The 24,322-nt window shown below is 31.4% G+C and overlaps 9 protein-coding genes across 9 annotated transcripts; 7 read left to right on the top strand and 2 right to left on the bottom strand.

Annotated features, from left to right (window-relative positions):
• Positions 1 to 400: 400 nt before the first annotated feature.
• On the bottom strand, positions 401 to 6,709 carry TVAGG3_0426930 (uncharacterized protein; the record flags this gene model as incomplete). Its single annotated transcript, XM_001307282.1, has 1 exon — positions 401 to 6,709. The coding sequence occupies one exon, from the start codon at positions 6,707 to 6,709 to the stop codon at positions 401 to 403; it is 6,309 nt and encodes a 2,102-aa protein (XP_001307283.1).
• A 937-nt stretch (positions 6,710 to 7,646) lies between these two features.
• On the top strand, positions 7,647 to 9,026 carry TVAGG3_0426920 (uncharacterized protein; the record flags this gene model as incomplete). The annotated part of the gene is made up of 1 exon (XM_001307283.2): positions 7,647 to 9,026. The coding sequence occupies one exon, from the start codon at positions 7,647 to 7,649 to the stop codon at positions 9,024 to 9,026; it is 1,380 nt and encodes a 459-aa protein (XP_001307284.1).
• A 337-nt stretch (positions 9,027 to 9,363) lies between these two features.
• On the top strand, positions 9,364 to 9,675 carry TVAGG3_0426910 (post-chaperonin tubulin folding pathway; the record flags this gene model as incomplete). Its single annotated transcript, XM_001307284.1, has 1 exon — positions 9,364 to 9,675. The coding sequence occupies one exon, from the start codon at positions 9,364 to 9,366 to the stop codon at positions 9,673 to 9,675; it is 312 nt and encodes a 103-aa protein (XP_001307285.1).
• Positions 9,676 to 10,062: 387 nt separating this feature from the next.
• On the top strand, positions 10,063 to 12,636 carry TVAGG3_0426900 (uncharacterized protein; the record flags this gene model as incomplete). The annotated part of the gene is made up of 1 exon (XM_001307285.2): positions 10,082 to 12,415. The coding sequence occupies one exon, from the start codon at positions 10,082 to 10,084 to the stop codon at positions 12,413 to 12,415; it is 2,334 nt and encodes a 777-aa protein (XP_001307286.1).
• Positions 12,637 to 13,106: 470 nt separating this feature from the next.
• On the top strand, positions 13,107 to 14,387 carry TVAGG3_0426890 (ribonuclease inhibitor domain-containing protein; the record flags this gene model as incomplete). The annotated part of the gene is made up of 1 exon (XM_001307286.1): positions 13,107 to 14,387. The coding sequence occupies one exon, from the start codon at positions 13,107 to 13,109 to the stop codon at positions 14,385 to 14,387; it is 1,281 nt and encodes a 426-aa protein (XP_001307287.1).
• Positions 14,388 to 14,474: 87 nt separating this feature from the next.
• On the top strand, positions 14,475 to 15,326 carry TVAGG3_0426880 (ribonuclease inhibitor domain-containing protein; the record flags this gene model as incomplete). Its single annotated transcript, XM_001307287.1, has 1 exon — positions 14,475 to 15,326. The coding sequence occupies one exon, from the start codon at positions 14,475 to 14,477 to the stop codon at positions 15,324 to 15,326; it is 852 nt and encodes a 283-aa protein (XP_001307288.1).
• Positions 15,327 to 15,703: 377 nt separating this feature from the next.
• Positions 15,704 to 16,459, top strand: TVAGG3_0426870 (spectrin binding; the record flags this gene model as incomplete). The annotated part of the gene is made up of 1 exon (XM_001307288.1): positions 15,704 to 16,459. One exon carries the CDS (start codon positions 15,704 to 15,706, stop codon positions 16,457 to 16,459), a length of 756 nt encoding a protein of 251 aa, XP_001307289.1.
• A 210-nt stretch (positions 16,460 to 16,669) lies between these two features.
• On the top strand, positions 16,670 to 18,049 carry TVAGG3_0426860 (ankyrin repeat protein family; the record flags this gene model as incomplete). Its single annotated transcript, XM_001307289.1, has 1 exon — positions 16,670 to 18,049. One exon carries the CDS (start codon positions 16,670 to 16,672, stop codon positions 18,047 to 18,049), a length of 1,380 nt encoding a protein of 459 aa, XP_001307290.1.
• A 269-nt stretch (positions 18,050 to 18,318) lies between these two features.
• Positions 18,319 to 20,628, bottom strand: TVAGG3_0426850 (cysteinyl-tRNA synthetase family; the record flags this gene model as incomplete). The annotated part of the gene is made up of 1 exon (XM_001307290.1): positions 18,379 to 19,881. One exon carries the CDS (start codon positions 19,879 to 19,881, stop codon positions 18,379 to 18,381), a length of 1,503 nt encoding a protein of 500 aa, XP_001307291.1.
• Between the last annotated feature and the right edge of the window lie 3,694 nt (positions 20,629 to 24,322).

Genomic DNA, 24,322 nt, shown 5'->3' with positions numbered 1-24,322 from the left:
TGTAAGTTGATAATTCTCATGCATAAAGCTAAATTTGGCCTAATAACTCCTAGTTGTTTAATATTAAGCTTACCATACATCAATAACGGGAACCTTCAAAATTGAGTAATGAAATTTATACAACAGCATTAACATAGGATGGTTTGATACATATAAAAAGGCTAGCAATGCCCAAACGATATACTAAAAGACAATGAATCAGGAACTTATTCGTTCATTTATTTTTTGTTCCGTTTTAATTATCAAATTGTGATAAAAATTGATAAAGATTCGGGAAATATATAAAATTTGTGAAAATTCCTTGTTATATACCATTTATTACTAATTTAGCTAATCTCATATATGTTTTAACAAAAAAAAGATAAAGTTTCCATAATAAACAAACAAATTTTTTTTAACATTACCAGAGTTTTTCAAGCTCTAGTGGTTTTCTTGGTAAATTAGTTTTAGGCGAATTAAGGGTAGCTGCAACTTCGCCTTTTCCTTTATAAATATTAACAGGGCTAATAGATTGAATTGAATCATCGATTTTTATTGGAGCATCCATGAACTGAGACCTTAATTGTTCTTCATTCCTTATCAATGTTGTATCTGTCACTCGTGTATAGAAAATGACTTCATCATCTTTCGACATTTCAACTGGTCTTCTCACTTTTTTAATTTGTTTCTTTTTATGACCATGAGTAGTAACAGAAATGTTCGACTGAATAAACAATGGTACTTTCGGACTCGTGTACCCTCTTGGTGACTGCTTAGGGAGTTGTTCTGTAATTCTTGGGCTTTGGTCTGATTCTGGAATTTCTGCAGTTGAAAAGAAAAGTGGTGTTGAATTTGACATCGGGAAACTATCATCGTTTAGCTTTGATGCCCTCTTCTTCTTCCTTCTTCTTGGCGTTGTTTGGTTTTCATATTTCTCCACAAGCTTAGGCTTTTCTGGCTCAGGTTGTATGTCCATATGAACAGGCGTTGCGTAAGAAAGAGATTTCGGAGTTTCTTTTTCTTTTTCACTTTCCATTTTTGGTAAAATTTCTGATTCGGAATAGATTGAATTTGCTGAAACTTCTGATGGTTCTTCTTTTGGTTTGCGATTTTCGTCTTGGCTTTCGTATTGTATTCTTCCAGTAGAGACTTCCATTGCCTCTTGAGATACTGATGCTTCAGGTGTTTCTTCTTCTGCTTTTGGAGTTTCTTCGATGATTTCGTTGAGAGAAATATTTTCTCCAGAAGAATTAAGAGAAGAAGGTTCAATAAAATCAACAGAAGATTCGTATTTCCTTGCGACATTTGATTGGAATGATAAATCAGAATCGACATCTTCCTCTTCTTTATCATTTTTAATACTTTCAGTTGATGGAATTTCTTCTTGTTGATCATTAATTGGCTGGAATTTGACTGCTTTTTCATGAAGATCTTCTGGCTTTTCTTCTTCTTCATTTGGAATTTGTGAATTTTCATCTTTTGGTTTATTATCTTCTTCTTCGGATTTAATTTCTTCTTCAGCTGGATTTTGTGATTGATCTTCTTTCTTTTCATCCAATTCATTTTCAGGTTTAGATTCTTCTTCTATTGGTGTTTCACTTACATGTGAATTTTCATCTTTTGGCTTTTCTTCATCTTCATTATCTATATTTTGTGTCTCTTGATGATCAATATCGTTTTCTTGTGGTGTTACACTTTCTTCTTTTGGTTTTTCATTAGAATCACTTAAAGAGCTTTCTGATTTAGATTCTTCCTCCGTTAGCTTTTGTTCATCATCATGATTAATTTCTTCTACTTTAGGTAGTTCTTCTCTGCTGGGTGAAACATTTTGCTTTTCTTCTTCTTTTTGATTTTCGTTTTGAATTTCATTTGGTTCTTCTTCTTCATCAGAAGACTTTTCTTTATCTTCCTCCTTAGAAGATTCCTCTTTAACTGAACTCTTAGATGAGTTTGCTTCTAATTTTTGCTCTTCTTCTTCAAAACTTGTATCATGTTTCTCTGCTTCTTTCGGAGGTTCTGGAACTTCTTCCTTCAATTGATCATTTATATTTTCAGGGTTCGTAGGAAGTTCTTTATCATTAATTTCATTATTTGGTTCTTCAAAATCATCGCGTTCAGAATCAATTTTAACAGAATCAAATGATTTATCCTTTTCTGATTCTTTTTCATTTTCTTTCGGTTGTTCATTAGATTTTTCTTTTTCATCATCAGAATGAATTGAATCAATGCTAACAGATGAATCCGATTCTTCTTCATTATTTTGAGGCTCTGTATTCGGTTCAAGTTTATCCTTGATTGCATTTTGAATTGAAAGTTCTGAAGAAGGAGTTCCAGTGCTACTGGAAAGTTCTTTTTCATCAATTTGATTAATTGATTGATTTTGTTTATTTGGACTCTCAGAAATCATTGAAATTGTGTTGCTTTGGATATTAAATATAGAACTTGGGACTTCTGTTCCACTTTCACTCAACGGTTCAATATCAGAACTACTTTCTTTATCAGATGATTTCTTTTCTTCACTTTGTGGTTCATCTCTTTTGTCAATAAAATTGCTATCATCTTTCTGTTTTTCTTCGTTATCACTACTATTTGAGTTTTCTTTTTCAGTTGATGATTCATCTGTTTTATCTTCAATTTTAACATCTTTGTCGTCCTTTGGTGGTTCGTTGGATTCAGATTGTTTATCATGACTAGTTTCATCTTTAGGTTTTTCTTCTTCAATTGGAATTTCTTTATCTGATATTTTATCATCAGAAATATCTTTTTCTTCTAACATAGAGTTTTGATCATTTGAATCGTTTTTATTAGAGTTATCATCTACTAAAGGTTGAAGCAATGAAGCAAGAGGAGGATTTTCTTTTTCTTGTTTCTCATCATTTGTTGGTGATTCTTTGGTATCTTTCGTCTCTTCGATTTCTTTTGGCATTTCTTTATCATCTTTGTCTGATTTTTCAGTTTGATCAGCTAAAGGCTGAAGAAGTGGAGCAAGAGGAGGATTTTCTTGTTCTTGTTTCTCTTCTATTTCTTTTGGTGATTCTTTATCATTGTTCTCATTAATATTTCTTGGGGATTCCGTATCATTTCTCTCATCAGTTTCTCTTGGTGAATTTTTATCTTCTTTGTCTGATTTTTCTGTCTGTTCGACTAAAGGTGGGAAAAGAACAGCCAGCAGAGGTTTATCTTCTGATTTCTCATCTCTTGGAGATTCTGTTGAAGAAGTATTATCTGTTTCTTTTTCGTTAGGACTTTCTGGTTTTTCTTCTATTTCATTTTTGTCATCTTGTTTAGAAATATCTCTTGGTGATTCTTTTGTTTCATATTTAGAGTTTTGATCAACAATTGGTTGTAAAAGATCATTAAGAAGAGACTTTTCAAGATTTGAATTATCTTCTTTTGGAGATTCTTTTACTGATTCTTTTTCTTTAGGACTTTCAGGTTTTTCTTCTTGTTTAGGAATTTCCTTTGGAGATTCTTTATCTTCGGACTTTGAATTTTGATCAACGATTGGTTGCAAAAGATTAGCAAGAAGAGGTTTTTCTTCATTCAAACTACCTTCCTTTGAATATTCTTTTGGTGTATTTTGATCATTACTTTCTGTTTCTTTTTCATCAGAAATTTCTCGTTTTTCTTCTTGCTTAGGAATTTCTCTTGGGGATTTTTTGTTTTCATCTGGATTTTTATTAACTTGATCGAAAAGAGGCTGCATAAGAAGAGCTAAAACAGGCTTTTCATCATGCTTTTCCTCTTCTTCATTTAATTTCTCATCGGATTTTTCTTCATTTTCCTTATTTCTTGGAGATTCTTTCTCCTTTTCATCACCTTTTTCTCTAGGCTCTTCTTGCTTATTAACAGGAGGTTGAATATAATCAGATAAAGATGGTTTTCCTTCTTGTTTTTCCTCCTCTTCATTGTTTTTATCATCTTGTTTGTTTACAAGAGGTTCAACAAGAGCAGCAAGAAGAGGCTTTTCTTCGGTTTTCTCTTCCTTTGGCAATTCTTTTTCTTGATCATTTATTGGTAAATCTTCTTGCTTAGTGTTTTTGTCAATTAAAGGTTGGAGAAGAGGAACAAAAGGAGGACTTTCTTTTTCATTTCTTGGTGATTCTTTGCTTTCTGTTGCTTGGACATCGATATCTTGTTTTTCTCCTTCTGATTTTGATGGAGATTTATTTTCGAAAATTGTTCCTTGAGAAATAATTGAGTTTCTAAGTGGATTTGGCTCTTTCTCGAAAGAAGCAACAATTTCAGTTGAAAGATTAGGTTGCTCATGTTTTTCTTGTTCCTTTGCTTGAGATCCAAGTAAAATATTATGCTTTTTATCATCTTCAGAAGTCAAATCTTTCTTTTCTTCTTGTGTTGGAGGATTTTTGATAATGTTTGATAGTGATAATGGTTTTTCTTCATTTTTATCTCCATTTTCAGGATTTGAAGCTGGAATTTCTTTGTTTTCTGGAGTTTCTTCTTTGTTTTCATCAGATTTATTATCATTATTAGGATGTAAAAGTATCATGGAAAGATTTGGTTTTGGAATATCATCATTTGAATCATTCATTGGTGAATCATTGCTATTAGATTCTGATTTAACAGGTTCTTCAGGCATAATTTGGTCTTTTTGTTTGGATTCTTCATTGACCTGGGAATTTGAATTCAATTCTTTTGGAGGTTCATTTGGATGCATAAGGATATCTGAGATAGTTGTATTATGGGGTGTTTCTTCTTGTTTTTCTGGCTGATTATTTGAATTTTGTTCAACCGAAACATTTTGCTTAATTGGAGGAGTTTGAAGTAAATCTGATAATGTAGGAAGGTCATTCTTATCAGATGTTTTATTTTCGTCATTTAATTTATCTGGTTTTGAATCTGTCTTTCCTTGATCAACATCTTTTGTCATCGGATTTTCCTTACCAGTTTTATCATCATTGTTATCGTTTTTACTTGATTCAGCTGGTGATTTTGTAGATTTATTTTGAGAATCAGGATTAATTCCTTCTTTTTCTTGAATTTTATCGACAATTTTATCTAATACACCTGATATGCTAAGTGGTTTATCCTTATTAAGTGGTTCTGTAATACAATTATTTAATTCATCTTGTTTTGGATCAATTTCGTCAGAAGACTCTTCTTCCTCTTCAATATGACTTTTATCTTGAAGAACAGCTGTTGTAGATGGACTCTTCTTATCATTGTCAAAAATATTCAAAATCTTTTGTGCATCCGTATCAGTTTCAATGGCTTCATCAGAACCAAATTCAATAAGATCAGAGTTTTGATTAAGTTCTGGCATTTTCCGAACCGGCGCTGTTTTATTGAAATTATCAAGTACATCTAATTCTTGTCTAGCGCTGCCATTAGAATTATTAGGTGGTACAGAAGCTTCTTTCCTTTCTGGTTCTGGACCTAACTGTTTATTTATTGGATTTTGTGCCCATGGATTATCCGATTTCGAAACTTCTTTAAATTCAGGTGATTTTGGAGTTGCGCTATTATTACCTTTTTCATTACTAGATTCTTCATGCTTATTTTCTGTTTCATGATTTGATAAATTAGAATTTTCTGGGGAAATTAAATTTTCTTTATCAGATTTAACTTGACTGTATTGATCATCAGTTAAACTATAATTTGGTGATTGTTCTGAACCCTGCTTTTGTTTACGAACTCTTCTATGTTTTTTAATTCTATGACTTTTAGAAGGAGTGGCCGGACTTTCTTTATTTTCGCTATCTAATTTATTTTCAGAAGCGGAAACGGGTGAAGTGTTCTTTCTTTCAGGCGAAATTTTATGTTTGGAAGGTGGAGTATCAATATGAATTGGTTCTGACTTTTCAGGATTTACAGGTATTGGTTTTTCCATATGTTTTATTTCATCTTTTAGTTTACCTAAAACTTCTTTTGAAATCTTTGCATTTGTTTCATCATCTTCTTCATTTTCAACAGGAGAATTTAGAATGTCAGCAATTTCATTTATATTTTCTTGTGATAAGTACTCTGCTGCATCAGAATCATCAGTTGAAGAAGAAACAAATTTAATTTTTCTTGCATTGGGAGGTGTGGTTGTATTCATGCTAGATAATTTGTCAGATGGAGGTGTTTGTGATTTTGCATATATTGATGTAGGTTGAGTATTAAGATATAAAGATGGTAAATCATTTGCAACGAGATTATAATGTGATTTTTCTTGCTCATCTTTCTGACGAGCATTTCTTTTAACTTCTTGTATCTTCTTATTTACAATTCTTTCTAACGCTTTTTGATCTGAATCATTAATGTCAGCAACTTTATTTGCCTTCTTTATATTAATTCTTGGATGATCACTTTCCATTGAAGCCGTAGAATCTATATCTGGAGATGGATAAAATAGATTTTTATTAGATTTTGGAGAATTATTTACATTCGCTGGTTTAGTTGTCGGAGAAGAATTGTAAAATTGTGCAATATCAGGAGGAACATATCTTCTCGATGTTTTTGGAGTTTTTGAAGGAGAATTATATTTTTTATTTTTTTCTGCTTCTCTAGCTGTAATCAAACCATATATTTCATTAGAAACGGTATCGGCAAATTGACATTGTGCTTTCTTGTTTTTCTTATGTCGCGCTAATCTTGGAACTTCATCCGGTCGAGATGTGTTAATTGTTGGCCTTAAACCAGCAAGATTTTCATAATGCATTCTATAATATCTCTCTTGCGCTTCGAGGTCTAAGAGAGGGCTTACAACTCTCTCATTCCGCCTCATAAACAATAAAAATAATTTTTTTATAACAAATTGTTATTGCTCTAGTGTCAAAATACAGCTTCATTTTCTTATAAATTTCTGATATATTAGAATTTCTGAGTTATACTCAATCTGATTATCAAATATAAGCACATTATCAGATAATAACGTTTTTATAATTTTTAAATGAGTTCATTTTTTTATATATAAGTCTTCCCTCTACTAATCAATATGCCTAAGCTTTCGATTCTTAATATTTTTGTGCTTCATTTTGTTTTACACTTGTGAATTTTTATTAATTTATGTGTTCCTGGGACAATCCTGGCTAGAGACGTAAAATAATGGCTAGATATAAATACACAAATAGATAAATCAGCCATTTAAAACATCCAAGAAAAATATCGTTTCCATCAATTTGGCTGAGGCAGGAACTATAACGAACCAAATGCTATTTTACTAGTGACTCATTATGCAGCTCAAACCTAAATGGAAATCATCATTAAATCAATAACGGTCGAAAAATCAGATAATTTCTCGAAAATCGGCTCAATTTACTTCTGAACCTTTTTGTTCTCGGCAGAAGACTCCCAAAATCACAGTTTATAGAATATTATGAAATGTGGGTATAAAGGTATCGTAAACTGTGATAAATTTCATAAAAAATATTTTATTTACAATCATTAACAATGATTAGAAAACGCAAAATAATTTGATGGTCGCACATTTGAAATAAATCTCAGAAAAATTTTATATTTCAAATTAATTCGTTTTATTATATAAGTTGATTATTAAAATAATTATTTTTTGAAAAGTGGATTGCCACGTACACATTGAATTATTTGTGATAATTCTGATAATTCTTTCTCTCAGTTATCCCAAATTGGTTAATTTCAAACATCTTTATTATTAAATTTTATCCTTAAATTTTACTGTAATCAGAAATTTCAAAACAATTGGAATGCGAAGTCGGAAATCTTACTATAGACGGCCATCCAGCAGTCTTGATTATTATTTTCTAATCGCATCTCTCTTGGCAGTTGTAGCATGGTCTCAGTTCAAAAGTTACAAGATTCAAGCTGTAAGCGAAAACCAAATAGATAACGTATGCAAAAATACAAAAGTTACTTTGCAGCAATACCACAATAAAGTTTGTTTTTCTCTTAGTTTAGAGACAGCCGCACCATTTCCAACAATAGAACATTATCGATTAATCACAGTCGAATTTGAAAATAACAAATATTTTGAACGCCTAAATTCTTCGTCCTTTACTGATATCGAAGGCATATACCCAGATACATCTTTTTGCATATATCATCATTTTCCAGATGAATATAAAGTTACGACCTATTGTGAATTTGATATCATCGATCAGACTATATTCGACTTCAAAGAGCTTGATCTTACTATGGATAATGAAACAAATATACGTGTCGATGATTCTACTATGTTCGTAGCGTCAGATTTTTGCGTTGACAGAAATGATAATGTAATTATAAATACAAAAAGCGAGGCAAACTCAAGACCAGTGTTATTATCAGATTCTAAGGCAATGTTACTCAATTATCAGTCTCCAGAGACTACAAAAACATGGCCTGTTGAAGATTGGACGACAGTTTTTGTTACACCACCAAATTCGAAGCCATGGCTCTCGACAATTAGCTCATTACTACCATTATGGAAAGGAAATGTTATGGTAGATACAGGTGTGAAGATAAGGAGGTTCCTTGTGCCTCAAAAAGATCAAGAAACATATGATAGAATTGTTCCAAATTATCCACAATTTTATTCCGATCATTGTTACAAATTCGGAGTTTTTCCTAAGATTCAAAACACGAAAGAAGATGAATACTTCGAATTTATATACAACTTAACTGTAAGCTATGATGATTACGTAATAAAAAGCTTCAGAGATCGAATGACAAAATCTTCATCGTCTAATAATCTTATTGTTGTCGACGAATACTTTGAATCCGACTACAAAGATATTCTTGATCTCGATGGTTTCGATGTAAAAGTAATCGACGATACTATGCCGGTTCATGAAATCGCAGATCTTATTCATAGCTGCAAATATTATATTTGCTCTCATTTGACCACTGCTGTCTTTAGTATCTTCTTAAGAGAGGACTCAACTCTTATAGAAAGAAAGATTAAAGGTGCAGGTAATTTAAATCAAGCACAAATGCTTGCAAAGCATGTAGGATGTAAGTACATAGAAATAGGCCACAAATCTTATAGTATTACTCCTTCTTTACGAGAATATTATCACTTCGATATTTCATATGAAAAAACAAACTATTACAAAGAAGCTTTGAACGCTATCTTGAATAATCAATAGAGTGTTATGTTTATATTATACATATTGTTTATAGAATAAATTTTTTGTTGGACATTTTTACATTTTTCCTCTACTAATATTTCATACTATCTGAAGTATATTCACCGATCAAATAACAATGATTTTCTATAGATATTTAATGTACGTTTAGAAATTTTGTCATTTTTTTTTCAAAATTTTTTAGGACAGAAAATTTTTTTTATAAATAGCCAGAGCAAGTTCAATCCTTTGAGTAAAATAGTTGTGTCTTATCTTGGTGAGTAGTTTCAAGTAGAAATCTATTCATTATTCGAAAATTGTGGTAAAATAATTTTGTTTTTCACTTCATTTTTCTAAAATGGATGCTAATCTTGCTCATAACATTAAAATTAACACAGATGCTGTCAAAAGACTAATTAAAGAAAAGAGAGATTATGAAGAAGAAGCAGCAACTGCTGCTCAGAATCTCCAAAACTCACAATTCGATCATAACTCATACGAGTATAAGCAACTTATTGAATTAGATAACGAAGCACGCAAAGTATCTTCCTATATGGAAAAAAAATTAAAGACGTTTGTTGATAAGCTTCAGCAGTCTTTGAATGCTGCAAATGGTTATCAAGACCAACCAGAATACATTGAAGCAATGAATGTATTAAAAGAGTTATAAATGTTGAATAAACTAATATTATTATATATTATTCACATATTTTAATGTTTATATCATTCGTACATATTCAAAAGTTCTATAATTATATATAAACATTAACCAGAACTCTAAAAGCAATATATTTATTAGGTTATGTGAAAAATCTCATTATTTTATCTTAAATTGTTATTGAAAGGATATAATTTTCAATTCATAGTTATAAAGAATCTAAGTGATACCAACATACGCCATTTGAAGCATATTTTAATTTTGAATAAATATCAAATCTGTGTGTTTGAGAGAATTCGCAAGATATCCACTTTTACAAAGGACACTGATTAATTATTTACCAATTTATCCATCCGAGATTTTCTTTACAAACTCCGAGCAAAAAAAAGAGAGTTTACTTTTTGATTGAATTTTGAAGATGCAATCTGGTGGGAGAAGTAAGCGATACCTCCCTTCAGATAGCAAAATAGAGTACAGCAATGGTGATGCTCTTCGAAGGAGTAACAAATCATCCGATTCGCAAAAGTCTAATAATCAGAAAGATAAAAGTCCACAGATTCCGAAACAATATGATATGGAAGTATCTTCTGACTCAGAAAGCATACTCGAAAGGAAGCCAAAACCTCCTGTTTTTGAATCACAAGATTCATATGCACTTTCTACCCAAGGAAGCGAACATGAAAATGCAGAAGACGAAAGCGAAGAGAATATAAATAAAGTTGATGATAGCAATTACCTTTCAGTTTCGTCAATTTCTGAAGCATTTAATGAATCAATTTCTGCAAGCAAGAAAAACGAGGAAAGTATCGAAGAGGAAATCCAAAAACCAATTGAAATCAAAGATACCAAAGCAGCCACATCTAGAAAACGAAGACAACCACACAGATTACCTGATGATGCAAGATTATACAAAAAATTCTCAAAAACCACTATGCAATATAAAAACGATCGACCAAAAAGTGTACCGAAGCAATCTCCTCCAAAACCTCCGGCAAATAATAATAATTTTGAAACTCCACGCGTAAACAGACGAGCTTCGCCGTTAAAAGTTCAACTTAAGCCAATACCAGACGAATTATTGCAATTGCATCAGAACAATTCCGTTAAAAAAGAAGTTCCAAAACAAAATCCAAAAATTTCACCGGCAAAAACAAATTCTCCTCAAATACAAAATAAAAAACCAGCAAATACAGATAATAAACCTACAAATCCCACTCAAATTTCAAATAATAATAAAATTCCAAATAATCCATCGCCAAAGCCAGTTCCGAAAGAATCTCAAATACCTGTGAAGTCTCCAAGACATAATTCTCCACAAAAAGTTCCAAATTCTCCTTCAAAAATTCCAACTCAAAATCGAACGAAATCTCCTGTGAAACAACCTCCGAAATCCCTACAAAACAAATCTCCTTCAAAAACTCCACAAAACAAAGAAAATCCAAAAAGTCAAAATAATGAAATTCAAAAATCTAATTCAGATATTCCTAAAAAGCAAAATGAAGACTCTTTGATAAGCTCTCCGCCAACTCCTACAGAAATTCCTCAAATCCGCAAGCGAAAAAAGTCAATTTCTCCAATTGTTCTTCCCCAACATATTTCTAGCCCTCCAAAGTGCGATTACAAGAACTTATCACCCGAATATCTACAATTACTTGCTCAAAAAGAGTTGTTACAGCGAGAAATTTCAAATCTTGAAATTCAAAATTCAGAATTTGCGACGATGACTAACGAAGAGATCACAATTGTTACGAGATTCCAAGGTATAGTGTTCGAACAAGTCAATTCCTACCTGTTTAGCGTCACAACGGCAGTTAACGAACATAATCAGAGAATTAAAAAAGAAATTGAAGATTTGAGGACAATTAATGACGAGTTAACACGTATTTCTAGTGAGAAATCATTCATGACCGTCAAATTCTCTAATGACAGAATAAGGAGGGATATGAGATCCATATTAAACTCCTCTAAAAAAGCTCAAAAAGATATTGAAAATTTGAATTCAATTTCGACGGTTTTGACATCGAAAAAATCGATAAAAGCCGAAGCTGAAGATCTTACGAATGAAATGCTTGCATTGCAGACGGAAATAGATTCCATGAAAGCAAGGAATGAGCAGCTTTCAATCGAAGAAAAACCTGAAACAGAAGATTTGTCATTCCTAGAAAATTCTTTAGAAAAATACCAAGAAAATTTACAAAATTTACCAAAAAGTGACACTGTATTTCCGATCACACAAGAAATACTTTATCAAAGGGAGGAATTTGATGAGAAGATGATGATTATGGAGAGCATGGCCGACATCCAGAAATCATTTTATAATGTAACAAATGACGAAGAAAAAGAAAATCTAAAAGAAGAATACAACAATTTGTTGTCAAAATTAAACGGCCAAACTGACAGTTCTCTGTACAACTCATTGAAGTTTGAGTCTAAGAGATTTAAAGACAACTTCAGTCAGCAACAGATTCTAACTAAAACAGGGAATTTGTTGGAACAAAAACTCTTAGAAAATCAGTTGATATTGGATGATTTAGTTTTGGATTTACAAAAAAGTGATATGAAAAGTGACACAAATGAATTGGTCGAAGAGATTGTAGAGGATTTGAAGCAGAAATATTCATTAAAGAATATTGTTACTTATTTGGAAAGAAATTTCCCAGAAACAAAAGAAAAATCTACTCCATTGGAGAAAGTGAAACTTGCAAGGCAGATTGTTCAAAATGGGAACGCTGCAAGAAAACAGCTACTTTAGTTTATATATGTTTTTTTATTGTTTTGTATTATTTTAAACAAAATCTTTCAACATTCATTTTTTCCTTTTAATTTAGCTGGAGGTAGTTCAGAGATAATACATTTTGAACCTCCATTACCAGTATTTTTCTAAAAATTTAATCAAAAGACGAGAATTTCATTCAATATTGAAAATAACTTTTATTAATTCTGTTTATGAACATTATACCAATGATAATTTGGGCATGACATCATGATTGTTATACTGTATCTCTTGAGCCACCATTTCTATAGAAAATATAAATCTTTACATCAAGTGTAAATTTGTTTACTATAGTTAATGGTATGATTGTTTATCAAATTATTTTGATGATTGCATATAAAATTTTATATTTATTGTAAAGTTCTCAAATCTTCATTTTTTATAAGGGATTATCCTCCAATTTTTAATATGTGTACAAACAGATAACTATGGTGTTACATATTCTGATGACTGGAGTTCAGTAAATTTTGTTCCGAAGACCCTTTCTGGTGCTTATGTTTTTCCACAATTATGCACAACTATTCCTGCACTTCCTGGTGAAGAGATATATGGAAGCAGCAAGTTTCATCTCTGCAAGGATGCCCTTACATCCATTAGTTTTGAAAAAGGAAGTTTATTAACATCGATCTCAAAATTTTGTTTTGCTAATTCCTCTCTTGAAACAGTAGACATGCATGAGTGTACCCAACTCACATTTTTGAACTATGCCATATTCTATAAATGCAAATATCTTCGATCGATTCAACTTCCACCAAATTTGAAACGAATTGGTTCTGCTTGTTTTCATGAAACAGAAAGCCTAACACAAATTAGTTTACCTGATACAGTCACAACAATTGATGGATACACAAATATTGGAAGAGTATTTGGTAATAGTGCTCTTAGTCAAATAACTATAACAAGTAACTCTAATTTGAATTATATAGGATCTGATGTTTTTGCCAATTGCAAACTTACTTTCTTTTTCTTCCCAAGGAAATTGACTCAAGTCGATCCTTCATGCTTTTCTGGCTGCCCATTGAGTGAGATAGTTATCGATGAGGAAAATCCTTCCTATAAGACAGATGGGAAAATAATTTATTCAGGCAAAAATAACAATACATTATTTTTTGTTTCTTCTACTAAAACAGGATCGTTTACAGTTCCATCATATGTGAGTAATGTCGGAAATTCTGCTATGAGAGGAGGAAGTCTTAGTGAAATTATCATGCTTGATAATGTCAAAACTCTAACATCATGGTGTGTCTCAGGAAACCCAATAACAACATTCACGTTCCCAATCGATGTTACAACAGTTCCTTCTTCCATGTTCAATGGATGCAAACAGCTCACAACTGTGTACTTTACTAATAACATTACAAAAATATTAAACAACGCCTTTTATTATTGTTCACTTCTCAAAAATGTTGAGTTACCACCAAATTTAACCGAATTAGGGAATGAGGCCTTTTATAACTGTCAATCTTTGAAAAGTATTTCATTACCAGAAAGTTTAGAAACACTTGGAAATGCAGTTTTTGGATTGGTTAGAGATATTGTTATTACTTCTCAGAATCCCAATATCGTTGTTGATGAATACACGATGTATCGAGATAACAACCAAACACTATTTACATACCTTGGTTCCAATCAAAATTACAATATCACAATAAGATCAAGTTGTAACCAAATTGCAGCTAAAACATTTTTGGAGAAAAATCTTCAGAATGTATACTTTAGTAACAATGACAATATGACCATTGGAGCTAATGCGTTCGAATCATCTAAAATTAAGTCAATTGTAATGCCTCCTGGTTTGAATTTCATTGATATAAATGCATTCAAATTATGTAGAAATCTTGAAAATGTCACATTCCTTGGTAATCAATTGAAATCAATACCAGATTATTGTTTTTATAAAAACTTCAATCTAAAATATATTAAATTACCAACATCGATTGAATCCATCTGAAACTACGCTTTCCAAGAATGTACACTTCTTGGTGATATCGGAATCTCATCTCTAAATGCACTGACTTCTATTGGTATTTCAGCATTCATGTCAAGTGGTCTCACAACAGCAAACCTTGCTAGCTCTGTCCAGACCATCGGTTCTAGTGCATTCAGTTCCAGCAGTATCACAGACTTAACTATTGGCTGCAATATTCCCCAATATATGTGTCAATCCTGCACATCTCTGACTACATTAGAAATGCTCCCAGGCATTGTTGAGATCAATATATATGCATTCAGTGGCTGTACATCTTTATTAGGATTCACGATTCCGACAACTTTGCAGACTATTGGAAGTTTCTCATTCCAAAATTGTGAAGTTCTGAAAGATGTCAACATGGCAACAAATGGAAATCTTAACAGTGTTGCAGGAGGAAGTTTCCAAAGGTGTTATCGACTGAAAGAAATCAGTCTTTCTCCAATGGAGAAAATTTTCTCATTCTATAACGGAGCCCTAATGAATCGTCAACAAACACAACTCATTGTCTTCATTCCATATAGTGATATTAAAAACTTTGTTGTTCCAAGTGAGATGGAAGTTATCGGAAGTTATGCATTCATGGGAAGTCCAAGGCTTGTACGCGTATTCTTCAGCGGAAGTAGAATCAATCGAATCAACTACCAAGCATTCAAAGATTGTTACAATCTTAATCTTGTATTTTTTGCATCTTCTAATATTGAAGTTTCGTTTGGAACAGAAGTTTTCGTAGGATGTCCAAATTTGAAGAAATGCGGAACATTCTCAGCACCTCCATCTGTTAAAGCTACTCTCTTGGAGCAGGGCATTCCTAGAATTGCTTTTAATGATGAGTGTGATACATCTGTAACATGCAAGATCAGGCCAGATTTCAAGATTTCGCCATCTTACTTATTTCCATTTATAACCATGTCAGTTTAAACATGATAATCTTATTTATTACTAATTGTTAATTTTTTCCCCTTTAAAAACAAATAATGAGAATATTTTTAATTGCGAAACAATAAACTATGTGATGCTATTCTGGGAATGTGAAAACACAGAAAACAAGAATGATTAAAATTTCATTTAATGATAATAGTACAACCAGACAAAATTATCCATCAACTTACTGTACAAAAGAAGAAAACATAGTTCAAAGTTGAATATAATGCCAAATATCAATGTCAAAAAAATTGATTTCAAAATTATTATAAAAAATCATATTAAAATCAGCATGTTATTATGAGTTATATCCATGTTTTACTTCAGAATAAAAAATTAATTATGCGACTTTCTATCATTATAGAAAAAATTTCATGAGTCAAGAATTATCAATCAATCATCAATACATTGCATCTCATATCAGCGATTTTATTGAAGATGGTAAACTATTTGTCGTGTTTGATAAACAAGATATCTTAAAAATTATGGAATTCGGATATTTCTATTATGATGAATTTATTAACCTCCTCAAGCAATCATCTCCTACCATGGATGCAACAGACTTATATATCTACACCAGATGCGCAAATATTTATATCGATAATTGTAAAGATGCTGTTACATTTTTGAAATCATTAAGAAGATACCTGAAAATGGAATTATTTAATGATGTCATTGATATTTTATACAAATGTCAAACGCAAGGATCATCTGGGGAAACTAACAGTGAAAGCCAAGCGAATGATCAAGAAGTTCAATTACTTAAATCTCAAATTCAAAAAAAGGATGAAAAAATTGCTCAATTTATGGAAGAAATTGATAAATTACAGAAAGATATACAAATTAAGGAAACGTCAATTAATCAATCCGGTGAAGAAAACAATAAATTGAAGAATGACATTCGAGCAAAGACAACTTTGATCGATCAAATTAATGAAGAAAACGGTAAAATAAAGAGGGCTATTCAAAGTAAAGATGCACAAAATAATCAAATCAAAGAAGAAAATGATAGATTAAAGAGAGATATTCAAAACAAAGAAACAACAATCAACCAAATTACAGAAGAAAACAGCAATCTAAAAAGAGAACTTCAGGAAAAAGAAGTAATTGTTAATGCTCACAATGAATAAATTAACAATTTAAAGAGAGAAATCCAAAGCAAAGAAACAATAATCAACCAAAGTAAAGAAGAAAACGACAAATTAAAGAGAGATATCCAAAGCAAAGAAACCTTGAATAATCAAATTAATGAAGAAAACAATAGATTAAAGAAAGATTTGCAAAGTAAAGAAGCTATTATTAATAAAAATAATGAAGATATTAACAAAATTAAGAAAGAAATGGAGACATTAAACAACCAAAATGGTGTCGAAATTAACAATTTAAGAAGAGAATTGCAAGAAAAAACAACAATTAATAATCAAATTAATGAAGAAAACAATAGATTAAAGAGAGATATACAAAACAAAGAAGCGCAAAATAATCAAATTAAAGAAGAAAAAAGCAAGTTAATGAATGATATTCAGGCGAAAGAAACAACAATAACTCAGATCCAAAATGAAAACAACAGATTAAGGAATGAATTACAACAAAAGGAAATAACAATTAGCAAATTGAATGAAGAAAACAATAAATTAAAGGATGCAGTCGAACACAAAGAATCTATTATTTCCCAGTTTAATGAAGACAATGAATATCCAAAAGATTTTCAAGTGAAACTTGAGAACCTTAAAAAGTCTAAAGATTTTGAAAGTGCCTACAACTTCCTAGATGAAGTTTCACAGACTGGAAATCAACAATTAATGGCAACACTTGTTCAAGAAAAATTTTGGGAAAGAAAGTTCAAGAATCGCAAAGGAGAGAGAAATGTTCTTCATATTGCATGCGAACGAGGAAATGTCAGACTTGTTCAATCTCTCATTGAAGGTGGTGTTGATAAAAATGTGAAGAATAATGTTGGCAATACACCATTGATTTTTGCATCAACAGAAGGTCAACTTGAAGTAGTCAAATATCTTATTTCAATTAAAGCTAATCAGTTTGCAAAGAATTATTCAGATGAAACAATTCTTCATAGAGCGTGCGCTGAAGGTCATCTTGAAGTTACTGAATATCTGATATCAGTTGGTTGCGACAAAGAAGCTAAGAATAAAAACGGATACACGCCACTCATTTATGCATCTTACAAAGGTCTATTTCCATTGGTTAAATATCTTATCAGTATTAATGCTGATATGGAAGCGCAAGATAACAACGGTGAAACTCCACTTCATAAAGCAGCGTATGAAGGCCATTTTGAAGTAGCCAAATATCTTATCTATTCAGGAGCAAATATTAATTCAAAGAGCAAAAATGAATCTACTCCTTTGATCATTTCATCTCAGCGCGGAAATCTTGAAATTGTTCAACATCTTATTATAAAAGGAGCTAAGGTAGAATCAGTAGATATTAATGGTGATACAGCACTTATTCGAGCGTCAGCAGAAGGTAAACTTGAAGTTGTCAAGCATCTTGTTTCAATTGGAGCAAATAAAGAAGCAAAGAATAAAAACGAATATACTCCGCTCATTTATGCATCATTCCAAGGTCAAATCGAAGTTGTTAAATATCTTATCGCTGAAGGAGCTAATAAAGATGTGAAAGATAATAAAGGAAATGGTCTTCTCAATGGCGCAAAAAGCAACGTCAGAGACTATTTGATTTCAATTGGAGTTAAATAACCATTAATAAGTATATCATGAATATTGCTTGTTTTATGTAAAAATATTTATATCCCATGAATTTAAATCACAATACGACAAAATTAAGATTAATTTTCTTTTGGATTAGCTAATTTGCTATTGAATTGAGACTGCTAATAATTATAATACGAATATGCATAGGTAGCGTATAAAAATATCATAGAATACTTTTGAAATAATGAATTTTTATTTTCATTAATGGCATTAATAAGACAATTCTGATATTTTAAGAAATAAAAACATTAAAATTAAGATCTATTGAGTTTTATTGAAGATGAAATAAAAATATAACAAATAATTTTTTTGAATTAAGCTTCATTATATTCATAATATTCCTCAACTGGAGCAGACTTAGCTGCTTCTCCATGTGACTTAGAATAAAGGTTGTGTTCTAAGTGCATTTTAGAATATTTCTTTGAAAGTTCAATTCTCATTTCAGTTGTGAGTTCTTCGCCATTAGCGTCCATCAAAGGTAAACCAGTTTCATCCCAAGCTGAGAAATAATCTGTCAACATTCTGAAATAGTCAGATGGATGGATAGGAATTCCGTCTTTGACTGTTGGCGGAAGGTTGTTGAATCGATCAAGATCTTCTTGCTTCTTTTGCTGTCTCAGTTCTTCTTCTCTGCGTATTTTTTCGTGACGATTTTGAACTTTTTCAATTAAGTTGGAAGTAGAATCAATAACAAATCCATATGTATCGGAATCGAGTTCTTCAACCATGAAACCTTGTCTTGGCATGATTTCCTCGGAAATGAAATTTAATTCTTTTGTAATGTCTTTAACAGCTAAATCAATGGACTGAACTGGAAGATAATTGATAACATTTCCAACTGGTGGCTGTGAAACATCAATTTGAAGGTTAGATTCAAGATCTCGAATTGAATTTTTAATTTTCTTCTTACTTTCTTCAAGTCTTGTGAATGAAATTGTGAAAGCAGCTGCAGATAATGCTGTAGTTGACTGCTTTCTGATATCAATTCCATATTTGGAAGTACAATTTTGGATAAATCTGATAAAAGTTAATAGTTGTGGCTTTCTGAATGATTCAATATTTCTATCAACCAAATTTACTAAGTCTAGCAACTTTTGAAGAAGAATTGGTACATTATATTGTTCATTAGCAAATTGGTTTGACATTTTCGCAATTTCTTCCTTAAGATGTAATTCATTTTCATTGTATTCGGAAGATGATTCTATTTTTGTTGGTATTTTGCCAACTTTTGCGAAAAATTGTTCAAATTTTGTTGTATAATCCTGTGCGAAGATGAGATCAAGCTTTAGAAGATCTGGTACATTAATGAAATCATTCATTGCAATCATAATTCTTGAAACAACTGGTTCTCTATCAACTTGTTGTTCAATTTTAATGTTATCTATATTAAACAGTAACTTATTTGAATCTTGTTCAACAACCTTAGACGTATGGAATGTTTCTCCCTCAGCATATGCGATTTCTGGAAGGATAAGTTCGAAATGATCTAAATCCAGAAGGAATAATTTTTCAATATGTTTAGTAAATGCTTCAACATCTGGGTACAAGTATTTTTCTTTCGATGGTACTTCTTCAAACGCTTTCTGAATTGATACCTCATCTTTATGAAGAAAGAATTTGTAAATTACATTGAAAGAAAAGCTCTCTGTAAGAATTCTATTAATAATATCAATGTAAATAAGCTTCTTTGCTTGAATTGAGTTTTCGGAAATCGATTTCAGAGTCAAATCTACATAAATTTCAATATCATGGGCAAATGTGGCTGGATTTGTGTCTGCTTTCAGTTCAGTGAGAATGTTCCAATCAATTTTGGTCATTTCTTTGTTGTTTTCCTAATTTCAAAAGTGACAAGAGTTTATTTTTTATATTTTGAATTGAAGGATAAATCAATGCTCAGATGATTTGGAATATGTCATATATTGATAGAAAAGCTATTTCTTAGATCCACCCAGCTTAATAGTTTATATTATGGAGAAACAAGTTTTATCGCATTATGAAGAACTGTTTCTCCAAAGTTATCCTTTGCATTGCTATCAGCACCGTTTAAAATTAGAAGTTCAACAATTCCTTTTCTATTTTCCCATGATTCCCACTAAATAGAGGTCTTTCTATAATTCTCTTTTGCATCGATAACACTACTTTTTAAAATTAGAAGTTCGGCTATTTCTTTGCAATTTTTTGTGGTGCTTCATGAAGAGATGTTTGCCCATAAAAGTTTTTAGCATTGATATCAGAACCATCCAAAATATGAAGTTCGACTGTTTCAATTCTATTATTAGTTGCGGCATAATGATGAACAGTTTGTCTAGAATTTTCTCTATCATAGCACCATTTAGAATTAGAAGCTAGGCCATTTCTTTGGTTAATTTAGAGTGGAGAAAAAGTAAAAAATGACGAAAATCTGGATCAATTTTTTTCACCCTACGTTCCCAACTTCTGGAAAACGGTTTTTCACCCTTATGATCAGTTTCAGACACTTTGGGAGTCTCCCAAACTTTGATATTTTGCATTATGATAGAGAAACGTGTCTAGTTTAACGCACAGTTGTTTTAAAGGCAAATGATGATATCACATGAAATTATCAAATTATCAAATTTTGAAGTACCAGTCCAAAGGGTTAATTAGATCCTACACAGATGTGCGATAGTGAAACATATGTGTTCTTGATTTGAGAAGTCCTACTGATAGAGGTATGAATCTCACAGCTTTGTGTGAGTATGTCTGACACTTGTATAGAGTGGAATATGCGCCGACATATATTATATAATAATATGTAGTTGATAATTATGAAAAAATAGAATTCGATGCGAATGATATTGAAAGTTGTTTTGTAATTTGATATTTTTCTTATATGTGTTAATTAGTAAATGGCTTGTTTGTTGTGATAGTACTGTGAAAAATGAAAGGTATTTTAAATTAAAAAATTGAGATTTTGAGATATCTCTAGAATTAAGAATTTATTATGTATTTGACTTTTATATAACTATGTGTAAAGGATCTCGATGTCTATATGCTTTAAATAAAATTAAATAAAATGAGATAAAAAATTAAAATGGACAAGAAGATATATGGAAATGTAATTTGTATTGTGTTGGTTGTTGGCAAAATGATTTTAATACAGATTTAAGGATTTGGAATGGATTTGAAATTAAATGATTTTAATTCAAGGAGTAATAAGATTTTGAACTGGTTTTTATTTTGTGAATGTAAACTCCTTCCAGAGGATATGTATTAGAAAGATCAATGTCAAACTTTTTGAAAGAATTGTTTTTTTGTTGAGCGATTTTCTCATATTTAATAATATATTTAAGTTGGCGTATCTTACGCCCTTCCAAAAATATGTATTAGAAAGATGACTTATAATTTCATAAATTATTTTGTCCCGACGGTTTGAGCTGTTATCAGAATGGTTGCTTACACAATGCGTCAGCAAAATGTCGGTTGGGGTGCCCTTCTTGGCCTCCTGAGTACTCACCAAGATACCCCCAGCTCCCGCAAAACACCTCCCTTAGGTGCGCATTACCTGACGGCATTATTTTGCAATTATTTCAAATTTTTTAGATGTCTTTTGTTAAAGTTTGTTAACTAAAGACTTGAAAACAGCTTACCGCTTCAAGCTGCTCTCTTCCCGGTTCCTCTGCCGCAATCTTCTGTTTGATTGTGCGCAAAGCTCTCCTCCTTGTGAACTTTGCCTGACAGATACACCTGGGAGACAGCATTCGGACATCTTACCGCTTCAAGCTGCTCTCTTCCCGGTTCCTCTGCCGCAATCTTATGTCTGATTGTGCGCAAAGCTCTCCTCCTTGTGAACCATGGCTGATAGAAAGAACTGAAAGACAGGATAGGAGGAACATGCCGGTTCAAGTTAACTTGCAATATGCTTCTGATTAGTGATTTTAGATGAAAGATTAGCGAAATCGCATTTAATTTGGATAGAAGGATTCAATTTTATGAAGCAGGCTCGTAGAAAAATATGCAGAATAGCACAATCTTTTGCAATCACAACGCGATTGCAAAACTTCGACCGACAAGAGTGTATTGTGCACTCTTGTCGGTCTGCATGTCTCATTCCGGGGAGACATTGTCACTGCATGTCTCCCAGAATGAGACAATCTTCCGCATTCATAACTTGAATGCGGAAGTTTTGACGACAAGAGTGCACAATACACTCTTGTCGATCTAAATGTATCTTACAATCAAAGACACTTTCATACAATCTTTTCGAAGTTAAAAAAAAAATTAATTATTTCTTTCTTTTGTTTATTAAATCGCCTTACTCACGTACTAATCTCTTTTAGAGACTCTATCGAGCTATCCCCACATATAAACCTGTGACAATAATACATATTTACTCTCTTCATATTCTGATCTCATGACACATTATCGCAAAAACTATAATTATACAACACATCTCATAAAGTCTCATTTTAGCCCTATCTAAGCGTTCAAAACCTATTTTCCACACGTAATCTGATTCTTCTGGCTCCGCTGATTCGATTTCTGCTGTCAAATTTATGAGGAGACAATTTGAAAAAAAAAGCAATAAATATTAATTAAAAATAAGTTTTCCATTGGCAATAACTACATGAATTTATGATTGTAGACTTCATTTAAGCGCATGATTTTGAATTTTTAGATATGTAAAATCAGAATGACAAAATAATACAAAAATTGGCCCAATATTAATGAACCGCATTTGAAAACCAATATCAAGAAGAATATATTGGAAACAGTTTGATTTTTTCAAAGTGCATTTAATTATTAATCCTCCTCAAAGAAATTCAATTTTTAAACATTCTTGGATTTATATGTCTTTATGCAATTAAAAGAAAATTTATATCATAAGGAGGATAAAAATATTCAAAATAAAAGAAAACAAAACCCTCTTTTATCATCAAATATGGAAGCTGATGAGTCTTTTCCCCATAGTAATCGATATACATTATTTATTGCTTGTATTTATAATATCCTTATGCTTTGTTTTGCAATTTCGGTAAATTTTTCAGAGTTTTTCAATGTAATAGGAATAATAACGATCTTACATCCTGTCCAGAAATTTCAAATCAAAGAGGAATTTACGATTTCAAAAGAGATTAAAGCATTTGAGTGTAAAAATATAGCAGAAATGAAAGAACTGAATTTTATTAGTCCATATGCTGACAATAAACTTGTCATGTTAATTGGAAAAGGTAGAATTTATGATGTTTTATTTTGTTTTTCAGCAGCTGCCCGAGAATTTACAACTTATTATCATTTCCAGCATGTTTTAGTTACAAGTCAAGGAATTTTCACAGATGATTCTTTTCTCATATTCCCATGGGCCAAGAAAACATATAGTAAATCAAGAATCACTAATTCTCATAGAGAAATCGATCATTTAATACTTGGATCAATTCATTTTGGTCCTTGGGGCCATTTTATAAGTGACTCACCTATGGCAGGTTTACTATACCTTCCAAAAGATATTGTTAAGAAGTCAAAGCTTGCAATAATGGGTAATCAAGGGTATGTTAGAAGAAACTTGGATGAACTTGGATTCCAAGATGTTCCATTACATCATTTATCATGGAGTTTTGAACTCGTCCACAATTTATACGTCTTATCACCCCAAGATCGGCCGAATGGGCAAGTTCATTTCAATTGTGAATTAAGAGATCACATTTTCAAATTATATAATTTATCAGATATCATTCCTAATTATGGTGTCATTACAAATAGACCATATGGAAGAGCAAGACATGTAACTAATATCCAAGAACTCATAGTTGTTGTAAAAAATCATTTCATGAATATAAGATGGGAGTTTCATGATGATTCACAATTAGGTTCGATAAAATCATGTGTTCAAGTATTGGCAGGAGCAAAATATTTTATAACTCCACCTGGTTCATCTGGATTTAAAGCAATGATGATGAAAAAAAAACAGGAATCTATTTTATAGGATCGAATTTTGAAGATTGGGCAAATATTGGATTTTGCCAATCGTTAGGAATTTGGGCAGTTTATAATAAGAACATGAATCTTGGACATATTGGATCACCAGCTGCAATTGATATTGAATCAAACTTCAAATATATAAAGCTTTTAATTGAGACAGTTGATAAGCAAAAATGGCCTAGTTATGCAAATGATATTCCTGATTCTGAATTTATGATTGATTTATCTGTTATTAAGAAGATATTAGAAATTGACAACAGAGTTAGTATTCTTCATAATTGTAATGTAACAGAATTCTATGAGAAAGTTAAATCTGATCCA

The sequence above is a fragment of the Trichomonas vaginalis genome, chromosome V (genome assembly GCF_026262505.1).
Source record: "Trichomonas vaginalis G3 chromosome V, whole genome shotgun sequence".
Lineage (NCBI taxonomy): Eukaryota > Parabasalia > Trichomonadida > Trichomonadidae > Trichomonas > Trichomonas vaginalis.
The sequence above is the reverse complement of the archived record's forward strand: the minus strand, read 5'-3'. Positions and strand labels throughout refer to the sequence as shown.